Source organism: Bombina bombina, chromosome 6, assembly GCF_027579735.1.
Source record: "Bombina bombina isolate aBomBom1 chromosome 6, aBomBom1.pri, whole genome shotgun sequence".
NCBI lineage: Eukaryota > Metazoa > Chordata > Amphibia > Anura > Bombinatoridae > Bombina > Bombina bombina.
The window spans coordinates 507,157,515-507,170,664 of NC_069504.1; the positions used below are offsets into that span (position 1 = coordinate 507,157,515).

Below are 13,150 nucleotides of genomic sequence, written 5' to 3' on the forward strand. Positions count from 1 at the left end.
ATTACATTTTTTCTTTTCAAGTTGAAAGGGATCCATACAATAGGATGTCAGTTATGATGTAAATAGGGAGGTATCAGTAAGCGTGACTCTCGTTTAATGTGTGTGTATGTATGTATATATGTGTGTGTGTGTGTGTGTATATATATATATATATATATATATATATATATATACATACATATACACATACAGTATGTCTATGTGTATGTATGTATATACAGTATATATATATATATATATATATATATATATATTTCCATCTTAATATTAGGAGAGTCCACGGCTTCATTCATTACTTGTGGGAAATAAAGAACCTGGCCACCAGGAGGAGGCAAAGACACCCCAGCCAAAGGCTTAAATACCTCCCCCACTCCCCTCATCCCCCAGTCATTCTTTGCCTTTCGTCACAGGAGGATGGCAGAGAAGTGTCGGAAGATTCGGAGTAGTCTCTTATGGAGGGTAGTACTCTTCAGAATGGGACTGGAGTTTTAAGTAGTCTTGTCAGCCTCTCAGTGAGAGCATTGACGAATGTTAGGGTCTGGAGATGCAGGGAGAGTCTTTCTGCGAACCATCCAGACTCGTATTAAAAGCTCCTTAAGTAATCAGTGTTGACGAGTTTCACTGCCTGCTTTCTATCACTCAAGTCCATGTCAGGAGCGATGCTACAACACTGTCAAACTTGAGAGGCCATGTTCCTGTTCCACGGCGTAGATTCTGGTAAGTTTGTTTCATTTTTTATACCTGTAATGATAACGCAAGAAGACAGGGTCACAGTGTGACTCCTTTAATCTGTATAGAATCAAGGGTTAATATCTCCGGAAGGTGATTATTGAACAGGGGGGGGGGGTTGATTTATACATGATTGCTTTATTGTGTTTTTTGCTGCGACATGTGTAAGATGTGGCTCTGGCAATGTGTGAACAGTCAGGTTCTTCCTTCATTTTGATCAACTGCGCAGCCTTTTTAGTTTGGCGCGCTTTTTCTCGGCTGCAGAGGCGGTCCTTCATGGCACTCCATGTGACCGGGTGTGGCCTCATTCTCTTCCTTGTCAGTTGCAGGAGACGAAAGTGGTTTCTCTGTGGGCCTTGGTCATTGGAAGTGGTGAGTGCCCCGGCCATTGGGGTATAAAGGTGCCTTTTATTTTTTTCTATAGTCCATATTAAAGGCGCAAGCTATGGAGGACTCTGATGCGTTAGAGGGTACTCCCACTTTGCCTAAATCTAATGCCTGTGTTTATTGTGAGGAGGCTACGGTACATCCGCCTACTCATCTATGTTCCACATGCCTTGATAAACTAGTGATATTTAAAAAGAACAAGATGTTTAGTACCACTCAGCCGTCCACCTCTGAGGGGGTCTCCATCCGGCGTGGTGTGTTCCCTACAATTTTCTCTGATTACACATGCAGCTCCCCAGTGCACTACTAATCCTCCTGTGGGAGGGGCCCTGTGGCCGCCAGATTTTGCTGATCAGTTGCAAACGGCGGTGTCTGCAGCCTTCAGTGCTTTACCTTGCCCTGCTAAGCGAAAGGTTAAACATTGCTTTCCTTCCCAGGGGTCATCTACTCCATTGGATGTATCAGACTAGATTATCCGCTGATGCAGAGGATTCCGATATTTTGGAGGACTCGTTCTCTGGGTCGGAATCTGCGGCCTCTAAGCCTCCGGCTGCGGAGGAACCAGACTTTAGGATGGAGCACTTACGCTTTTTATTAAGAGGTGTTGGCTACTCTAGAGGTTCCAGAACCGAAGTTACCAAAAGGAACCTTCTATTCCTAAGCTTGATAAAGTTTGAGGACAGGGTTGTGCCCCAGACTTTCCCGGTCCCGTAAAGATGGAGGATCAGGCCTATATTTAGGCATTCTGCTCCTCCTTGTAGTTTGAATTAGGTTCTTAAAGGGACACTGAACCCAATTTTTTTCTATCGTGATTCAGATAGTGCATGCAATTTTAAAGGACCAGTCAACACAGTAGATTTGTATAATCAACAAATGCAAGATAACTAGACAATGCAATAGTACTTAGTCTGAACTTCAAATGAATAGTAGATTTTCTTTCTGACAATTTTAAATTGTGTCTTTCCACTCCCCCTGTACCATGTGACAGCCATCAGCCAATCACAAATGCATACACGTACCATGTGACAGCCATCAGCCATTCACAAATGCATACACACTTATTCTTGCACATGCTCAGTAGGTGCTGGTGACTCAAAAAGTTTAAATATAAAAAGACTGTGCACTTTTAGTTAATATACGTAAATTGTAAACTTGTTTAAAATTCATGCTCTATCTGAATAATGAAAGTTTAATTTTGATTGAGTGTCCCTTTAAGAAACTTTCTAATTTTCTCCTATTATCAAATTCTTTTCATTTTCTTGGTATCGTTATTTGAAATTCAAGAATGTAAGTTTAGATGCCGGCCCATTTTTGGGGAACACACTGTGTTGTTCTTGCTGATTGGTGGGTAAATTCACCTACCAATAAAAACGTGCTTCCAATGGTTCTGAAACAAAAAAATAGCTTAGATGCCTTCTTTTTCAAATAAAGAAAGCAAGAGAACAAAGAAAAATTGATAATAGGAGTAAATTAGAAAGTTGTTTAAAATTGCAGGCTCTATCTGAATCACAAAAGATAACATTTAAGGTTTTGCAGAGGGCTCACTTTGAGCCGATGCATTCTCTTGACATTAAATTACTGTCTTAGAAGGTTCTTTTTCTACTTGCTATTGCTTCGTCATGCAGAGTCTCTGAGTTGGCGGCCTTGCAATGTGAGCCTCCTTACCTGTTTTTTCATGCTGATAACGCTGTCCTTCTCACTGGATTGGGATTTCACCCTAAGGTGGTGTCTGATCGCAACATCAATTAGGAGATTGTAGTTTCTTCCTTGTGTCTTAATCCCACTTCTTCGAAGGAACGATGTTTGCTTTGGGGGAAGCAGCTTTTGGGAGAAAGGTCTTGCAGGCGGTGGTGCCCTCAGAATAGGGTCCGCCTCTCTTTTACCCTCCCGTTTTTTTCATTCAGTGTCCTCTAGAGCTGCGGTATTTGTTTCCCACAAGAAATGAATTAATCCGTGGACTCTCGTATTAAGATGGAAAACATAAATTATGCTTACCTGATAATTTCATTTCCATCTGTATGACGAGAGCCCACAGCTCCCGCCCGGTTCTCTGTTGGGCGGACCTAAATTTTTTGTTTTTCTTCTGGCACCATTTATAACCTTGATATTTCTCCTACTGTTCCTTGTTCCCTCGGCAGAATGACTGGGGAGTGGGGGAGGTATTTAAGCCTTTGACTGGGGTGTCTTTGCCTCCTCCTGGTGGCCAGGTTCTGTATTTCCCACAAGTAATGAATGAAGCCGTGGACTCTCCTCATACAGATGGAAATATTATCAGGTAAGCATAATTGATGTTTTTATATATATATATATATATATATATATTGCATATATCAATTTATGAGGCATATGGACTTCACAACTTATTTAACATTCTTTTTTTCTTACAGATGTGGAGTAAGCGAACAGATCCTGTGTTACACATTGAGCTTCGGCGTTGGGCACATCTCCTGCTTATAGCTCCTCTTGATGCCAATACATTGGGTAAAATTTGCAGTGGCATCTGTGACAACCTGCTGGTGAGATTGAGATATTTTATTATTGTCAGCATAACAAAATATTTTTGCAAGTTGGTGTAGTGCCATAGTTTTAAAATTAAAGGGATATTAAACAGTGCTACGTTAAATCAATGTAAATATAAAAAGAAAAAGATTGTGTAAAAAAAAAAAACGCCAAATAACTTGTTTTCATGCAAAATTAGCACTTAGAAATCCTCGGTGTAGCTACTGACCCAGTTTTTTAAGAGCAAAAGATTTTCAAAACCTAAGTTTTCATTCTGTTCTGCGCATGAGCAAATCTGACTCCCTGTTATCTAGTCTGTTCAATAGCTTAGAAGTTTTCACATGAGGCTAAAAAAAAACTTCCTGCAAAGTCTTCTGTTCTGTATAATTTTCCGTCCGTTTTACGTTTTCCTACCTATGTAACAAATACGGCCACACCTACATGTAAATCCCGCAGACGCAGAGCGATTTCATATCAGCCATTTTTGTTTCAAATGGAGGCTGGTGTTAAAATAGTGATCGGATGGTTATATTTGGCTGTTTCGAGTGCAGATCTTACTGAAACATAAAAAAATAAAATATAAACACAAAATATTATGTATAGTATTAGCTTGTGATGATAGCCTGAAAAATACATTTATAAAATTAACGCTATGTAAGAATAAATAATTGAAACACATCACTAGCTTGAAAAATTTATTTATAAAATGAATGCTATCATCACAAGCTAATAACATATATATAATATTTTGTGTTTATCTTTTAATGTTTTATGTTTCAGTGAGATCTGCACTCAAAACAGCCAAAAAATAACCATCCAATCACTATTTTAACATCAGCCTTTGTTTCAAAAAACATGTCGGATATGAAAGTGCTCTATCTTAGATGTAGGCTTGGTCGTACTCGTTATATATGTCTATTTGGGCTTCCACTGAAGAAAGCTCCTGTGTTAGCTGAAACGTTTGGCTAAGGGCCAGCTGTTTTTCACCATTATGAATTAAAGGCCTTTTTGGAAAACTTCTACCTGTGTATGACTTTGTTTTTAAAGGTTTGCAGCCAGATTTTTTATACATTTCGGAAATCTACATTGTTTGGCAGAGCTCCAGGAAGTTGCCTACTGTTGGTGTGTGCCATTCCTATCTGTCGGCGTGTGTGTGTGTGTATATATATATATATATATATATATACACATTAAGGAAGCACTCGCAGGATTTCACAGCAAGCAGTTAAATTTATTAACTTAGAAAAATGTTTTAAAGAAAGAGAAAGGCACGCACATAAACGTACCTGTAAAAAGACAGGGATATCAGCACTCTTTTACAAAAATGTGTATATTTACTAAATAGTGGAAAAAGGAGTGAAATGATCATTACTCCATTCAGAAAGTGGGATACTAAACACACACTTAGAGGATGAAAAAATCCCACAAACTCACATACAATCAATAAACACATGTGTAAAAAAAAAGTGACCGGTCACTAGCAGCAGCTCAGATAATCAAATGTATAGTGCACATTTAAGTATAGAAAATCACCTATGAAGAATAGGACAGCTACATCCATCTGACACCTGTAACCCCTAGATATAACCAAAGAGGTATAACGCAGGGCAGATATATCCGGGATCTAAGCTGCCTAAGCCTATAAAGTGCAAATAAAAATGTATTAATTTCTGGGGATCAAATCATCTCCCTTATCACAATAAATATCACAAATGTAAAGCATGTGCAATTACTTACAATCTGTAACTTACATAATATTTATGGCCTTTTCTTTTGCAGACATGTGTTGTACGTGCTTGGGATTTGCAAAAACCCCTTTTGTTCTGCCCAGCTATGAATACTGCAATGTGGGATCATCCAATTACAGCACAGCAAATTGCACAGCTCCACAGTTTTGGCTACATAGAAATCCCTTGTGTTGCGAAGAGGCTGGTGTGTGGGGATGAAGGTCAGATGAAATAACATAAATGTATCAAGGCAGGCTTATATAAACACATGAGCATGTGGGCACAAGTTCCCCTATGCCATTACATGCAACTATTATAGATTTACTGTCGCCATAAGTATGACTAAAGTGCTGATATCAGACAGCCTAGTGTGCTTATGATTCTCCTCACAAAATAAAGGTCTAGATTTCAGGTGCAGTTAATTTAAATGATGCATATACATCATTATCACTTGCCAGGCTTACTGGTTTGAGTCTCCTCTAACTGGGGTGGTCTAGCATTAACCATGCATCCACCTTTTCTTCTGTGATGAGTAAACCATTCATACCAGCAATATATGTAGAGCATTCTAATTTTGCAAAGTCCCTTAAATGGTGTGAACCCATTTAAAGGTACTTTAGTTTGTTGCTAGATTGCAGGTACTATTCTATTAATTCTAACAAAAATCTAACTCTTCAAAAAGAAGAGAAGAAAAGTAGAGGGCGCTGTACTCAAATTGTGTGAATAATAATTATTATGATATCAAATTAGGGTGTCAAATAGTAGAAACGTAAAAACTTAAATCTCTCAGTTAATGTAGTGCACAATGCAGTAAAACCATGTTCATAGAAATAGAATATATATATAGAATAAACAACAAAAAGAATATGTAAAAGTGAACAACCAAAGGTATATGTAAAAAAATACAAAAAAAATGTGTGTGTATGTGTATATATATATATATATATATATATATATATATATATATATATATATATATATATATATATTATATTCAAATGTGCAGTCAAACCAGCTCTAAGAGTACCTGAAGTAATCAAGAATTCAAGATAGGATTACCTATGACTGCTAGTGTTTGAGTCAAGGGTGCAAGGTGGAATCAAAAAATTAATAATTACTCTAATAAACAGTAAGAAATACCAGAGAGGAGAAAAGAGTAGAAAATTACAAGGATTCCATAGCCAGCACTATCCTATTCTAATATAATCTATACCAGGAAAGCGCAGCACCAAGGGGATACTTAGAACCTACCACACAGCAAAGATTCACAAATGCACATGTCCATATATAATACAAATATATTTATTGATCACCTACACATAGGAGAAAAGACACATAATTGATGCCCTAGATATATATAGAATATTAATAAAATAAAGCAGATCTATGGCCATAGGGAAAAACTAAAAGTCTGTATAACTATACCATAATAGATTCAATATCATTACCATAAGAATGTCTGATTGAATATGACATTCATGAATGGTATAAAAACTACAGACAGTAAAGACTAGAGACAGATATGAAAGTGTACCTGTACATCATGTACATTCGTAGACAGATAGTGCAATAAGCAGCATGTTATGAATGACAGGGTTAAATGCAGTCATAAATGATTACAAGCAGTGCATGCATATAAATTAGTGTCGATGCATAATTGTTAGCAAGTCAATATAAACCAAGCATTCTTGCATTAGAGCAGTCTGTCATAAAGCTCAATTGTTGTTAAATTGGAGAGGCGCAATATGCACATATGCTAGTCAGTAAATCATGCAGGCATAGTGAATGCAAAAGAACCAATTTGTTAGTATGAGCAGGTTATGCATGTGACGTTTAACTCAGGACACAGATCAGCAGTCACATATAGCTGTAGATTATTAGAAAGCAGTCTTTGCAAATACGGTCATATATATAGCATGGATATGCAGATTCACAGGTATTTGTACTTAGGGATAATCCTACAGAAAGATATATTTCCATCTAAGGGTCCCAAGTAACTCTCACCACCTCCTGGGTATTGTGAAACCAGATCGATATACTTCAGCTTGACCTCCGTTGCAGTGATTGCCGCTTTCCAAGCCGCTTTTTGTGCTGCAGCTGTCTCACTTCCCTTTTCCTCAAGGCCCGGTCAAGGCACAACAGATCCTCTGTAAGCTCGGGCAGCCACCCCGAGTAGTGTTTGCAAATAAGTTACACGTGTTTCGCCGCCAGGAAGTTCCGGTGCGGCTTCCTCATGACATAACAGTTTTGCTGGAAAATGCTTCCTCCCGGAAATTTATACCCCTTATGTGGGAGTCCTGGGTAGTTTGTTTCTCCTCCCTCTTTAGGGAATCTGTTACTTCCATTCTATTATTCTCTTAGGGCAAAAAGTCACATCAATATATTCACCATAAGCTCAATAATTATTGCCTATGCCACCATTTTACAATATATGTATATTAATTCTCCTAAGCATAACGATCTACAAAATTCATACACAAGCATTAATTAAATTCCTAAAAATAAAAAGGAAATAATGGTAAGATATGGAACATGTGCATCCGCGAATCATATAGCAACAAGATGTGTCCTATAAAGATATTTATTACTAATTAAAAATCAATTCTGAAAAAGTATCCAAAGTTATTATGATACTTTTATTGTTATATACAGTGATTGACGCCAACAGGCAATCAGAGCAAGCGCTGAAATTCAGATTCATAATTATAGTGGGAGAAAAGGAGCATAATTTATTTCCTCATTAAGACCTCCTGGAGCAAGGGTATTCATGTTGAAAATCCATTTACACTCAGATTGTAACAATCTTTGGTCCAAATCTCCCCTTCTATTTTGCAAGTCTATTAGTTCTAAGCCTCTAACTTTAAATGTAGATACAGAACTATTGTGGTATTTATAGAAATGCCTAGCCACACTGCTGTCATCTAGATTTTTATTTTTAATGTCTCTTTTATGCTCCTTGATTCTCTCACGGAGTTCTCTATAGGTTTTCCCAATATAGTAAACCGGGCAAGAACAAGAGACCATGTATATTACACCTTCACTTCTGCAAGTGATATGTCCCTTTATTAAATGTTTTCTATTGTAATGATCATGAACAGTGTCTCCTTTTTGCAAGTTTTTACATATGCGCATTTCCCACATGCAAAATTGCCGTTCTTAAGTTTGTAGTCTGATAGCCAATTTCCCTTTGGTTTGTTGTGTTTAAAATGTCTGTGTACTACTTTGTCTCGTAAGTTGGGGGCTTTTTGTGGGGTCATAATTGGTCTCTCTCCCACTATCTCTTTAACTACTGGGTCGGTATGTAATACATTCCAATGTTTAGAGAAGATAGCTTTGATATCCTGCCACTTATTATTATAAGTGGAAATGAATCTAACCACTTCTTTATTTGGGTCAGTTTGTTTATTTGTATAGAGGGTTTCATCCCTAGTCTTTTTGTTCGCTTTGAAATAGCTTCTTCTCAATAGTTTCTTGGAATACCCCCTTTCCAATAACCTATTTTTTAAATCATCAGCATGATGTTTATATAATTCCTCTGTTGAACAATTTCTTTTACACCTAAGGTATTGGCCATAGGGTATTCCCTTCTTGACTGTCTCTATATGATGACTATCTGCTTGTAATATTGTGTTTCCTGCTGTTTCCTTTCTGTATATTTGAGTTTGTAAAGTACCATTCACTACTGAAATGTTCAAATCCAAGAAGTTGATTTCAGTGTGGCTATACGTATAGGTGAACTTGAGGTTTAATTCATTGCAATTCAATTTTGCAATTAATTCCTCAAGCTCCTCTGCAGTTCCATTCCACAATACCAGAATATCATCGATAAAACGCACCCATAGTTTTATCTTGTCATCATATTCTGCCATCATATACTGTACACAGTCCATTTCCCATTTTCCTAGGTATAGGCACGCGTAAGTGGGAGCACAACTGCCGTGCCCATTACCTGACAATAATATTTCCCATCAAATGTGAAATAATTACTATTTAGAACAAAATTCAGTATAACAATCACAAAGTCAGTATGTTTTTGATAATGTAGACCCCTTTGATGTAGGTAGTGTCTGCATGCCTCGACTCCAAAGTGATGGGGAATCGAGGAATACAGAGCCTCTACGTCAATGGCCACGAGTATCGTATTTTCATCTACTGTTAAACTGTCTAATTTTTTAAGGGCATCTCCTGTGTCCTTTATGTAAGATGGTAAAGTTTCAAGGAAGGGCTGCAGGCAGTAATCAATATATCTGGATACATTCTCACCCAGGCTACCTTGGCCCGAAATAATGGGTCTTCCTGGTGGAGGATTTTTCTTTTTATGCAATTTTGGTATGGTGTAGAATGTGGCAGTTTTAGGCTTTCTAATATTCATGAATTCAAATTCAGCTTTATTAATTATACCACTTTTCATAGCCTGGGTGAGAATTTAATCCAGTTCAATTTGGTATTCAACAGTGGGATCATTATTCAATAATTTGTACTGTTTACTATCTGTAACTTGTCTCAGACATTCTTTCCTGTAATCAGCAGTATTTAATATAACCACATTTCCACCCTTGTCCGATGGTTTGATGGTTATATCTTGATCTTTAATAAGATCATTAAGAGCCCATCTCTGTTTTTTGGTGAGATTATCTTTATAGCCTGTCTCAATGTCTAAACTGGCTATTTCTTTTTCAACCAGTTTAACAAAACTATTTACTGCACCAGCCATGGACAAGGGTGGCATGTAGCTTGATTTATTTTTTAGGGGAGTAAACCCTATATGTGGCACCGATATTTCTTGTGGTTCATTGTCTGCAGATGATGTTATGTTGTTCTGTGTACATTCTTTTTGTATAGATACCAAATCACTTAGTAATTGTCTATCCCTCATATCTAAGGTTTGCTGTTTTGGTTTACCTGCATATAGTTTTTTTAAGAATTGATTTTTAATTAGTAATAATGCACTGCTTGTAATCATTTATGAGTGCATTTAACCCTGTCATTCATAACATGCTGCTTATTGCACTATCTTTCTTACGGTAATGCACTATTCTTACGGTAATGATATTGAATCTATTATGGTATAGTTATACAGACTTTTAGTTTTTCCCTATGGCCATAGGTCTGCTTTATTTTATTAATATTCTATATATATCTAGGGCATCAATTATGTGTCTTTTCTCCTATGTGTAGGTGATCAATAAATATATTTGTATTATATATGGACATGTGCATTTGTGAATCTTTGCTGTGTGGTAGGTTCTAAGTATCCCCTTGGTGCTGCGTTTTCCTGGTATAGATTATATTAGAATAGGATAGTGCTGGCTATGGAATCCTTGTAATTTTCTACTCTTTTCTCCTCTCTGGTATTTCTTACTGTTTATTAGAGTTATATATATATATATATATATATATATATATATATATATATATACAAAAAGATATACTGCAGAGAGAGCGCCATAGAACCCCTCACCTTGGATTCAATACAAGGTTAATTACCTCCTCACCGCTGATGCTGTTTCTTCTGACCGGCACAATGGAGAGTGAGCTCAAGTTACTCTGTGTAAATAAATGCTGCTGAACGATGCGTCTGCTTTACACACCCAAAGATAATCCACACTGTCACAGTTAGTGTAGCGCACTGATCCACAGAGAATCTATACTCAGAAAAAATATATAAAATCCATGCTTTATTTCAAACTTTTAAAAGCATACTTCACGGCCTCCATAAAAACTCCTCACTTTATCAAACAAATGATCAGTGTACACAGGTAGACCTGCATACGCGTTTCGTGCATGCGCACTTGGTCACTGCATAGGTAACTCCCTGTGCACACTTAATTGATACAAATTGTCTTTAAAGGTACAGTGAATAAATCAGAAAATGGAAGACAGATATAAATATTCAAAAATGTCACATTTCAAACTACAAATCTCATTTACTCTATTGCAAACAAATTGTAATTACATCCGCTTTAAGCGCTAGATAGAATGTAGATTATGTTACAATGGTATTTATGTTTATACAGTTACTAAAGTTATGTTGCAATATCCTAAATAGGTTACCTTTTAATATACACAGTTCATTATATATTTTATTTTTTCTCTCTAAAGATACAAATCACCTTTTCATACTGTTTTACTGTGTCTCTATTTGAGCTAGCAGAGTATTATTTGGACTGTGTGTAAATGACACAGCTATAGAGAGTCTAGGGAGTACTGGTGTCCTGTGTGAAAAAGAGGAGAAAAGAAAGTTTTCTCCAACATAGGTGTGTCCGGTCCACGGCGTCATCCTTACTTGTGGGATATTCTCTTCCCCAACAGGAAATGGCAAAGAGCCCAGCAAAGCTGGTCACATGATCCCTCCTAGGCTCCGCCTACCCCAGTCATTCTCTTTGCCGTTGTACAGGCAACATCTCCACGGAGATGGCTTAGAGTTTTTTAGTGTTTAACTGTAGTTTTTTATTATTCAATCAAGAGTTTGTTATTTTGAAATAGTGCTGGTATGTACTATTTACTCAGAAACAGAAAAGAGATGAAGATTTCTGTTTGTATGAGGAAAATGATTTTAGCAACCGTAACTAAAATCCATGGCTGTTCCACACAGGACTGTTGAGAGCAATTAACTTCAGTTGGGGGAACAGTGTGCAGTCTCTTGCTGCTTGAGGTATGACACATTCTAACAAGACGATGTAATGCTGGAAGCTGTCATTTTCCCTATGGGATCCGGTAAGCCATGTTTATTACGATCGTAAATAAGGGCTTCACAAGGGCTTATTAAGACTGTAGACTTTTCTGGGCTAAATCGATTCATTATTAACACATATTTAGCCTTGAGGAATCATTTTATCTGGGTATTTTGATATAATAATATCGGCAGGCACTGTATTAGACACCTTATTTCTTAGGGACTTTCCCAAAGCATAAGCAGAGCCTCATTTTCGCGCCGGTGTGGCGCACTTGTTTTTGAGAGGCATGGCATGCAGTCGCATGTGAGAGGAGCTCTGATACTTAGAAAAGACTTTCTGAAGGCGTCATTTGGTATCGTATTCCCCTTTGGGTTTGGTTGGGTCTCAGCAAAGCAGATACCAGGGACTGTAAAGGGGTTAAAGTTTTAAAACGGCTCCGGTTCCGTTATTTTAAGGGTTAAAGCTTCCAAATTTGGTGTGCAATACTTTTAAGGCTTTAAGACACTGTGGTGAAAATTTGGTGAATTTTGAACAATTCCTTCATGTTTTTTCGCAATTGCAGTAATAAAGTGTGTTCAGTTTAAAATTTAAAGTGACAGTAACGGTTTTATTTTAAAACGTTTTTTGTACTTTCTTATCAAGTTTATGCCTGTTTAACATGTCTGAACTACCAGATAGACTGTGTTCTGAATGTGGGGAAGCCAGAATTCCTATTCATTTAAATAAATGTGATTTATGTGATAATGACAATGATGCCCAAGATGATTCCTCAAGTGAGGGGAGTAAGCATGGTACTGCATCATTCCCTCCTTCGTCTACACGAGTCTTGCCCACTCAGGAGGCCCCTAGTACATCTAGCGCGCCAATACTCCTTACTATGCAACAATTAACGGCTGTAATGGATAATTCTGTCAAAAACATTTTAGCCAAAATGAACCCTTGTCAGCGTAAGCGTGGCTGCTCTGTTTTAGTTACTGAAGAGCATGACGACGCTGATATTAATATCTCTGAAGGGCCCCTAACCCAATCTGAGGGGGCCAGGGAGGTTTTGTCTGAGGGAGAAATTACTGATTCAGGGAACATTTCTCAACAGGCTGAACCTGATGTGATTGCATTTAAATTTAAGTTGGA

General features: G+C 37.4%; 1 protein-coding gene across 1 annotated transcript in view; it reads left to right on the top strand.

Annotated features, from left to right (window-relative positions):
* PPCDC (phosphopantothenoylcysteine decarboxylase) overlaps positions 1-13,150 on the top strand; it is a 258,917-nt gene that overhangs the window by 210,949 nt on the left and 34,818 nt on the right. The window contains exons 11-12 of the mRNA XM_053717390.1: positions 3,504-3,632; positions 5,395-5,563. Of these exons, the coding sequence (XP_053573365.1) occupies positions 3,504-3,632; positions 5,395-5,563 (298 nt within the window). The remainder of the gene's footprint in view (positions 1-3,503; positions 3,633-5,394; positions 5,564-13,150) is intronic.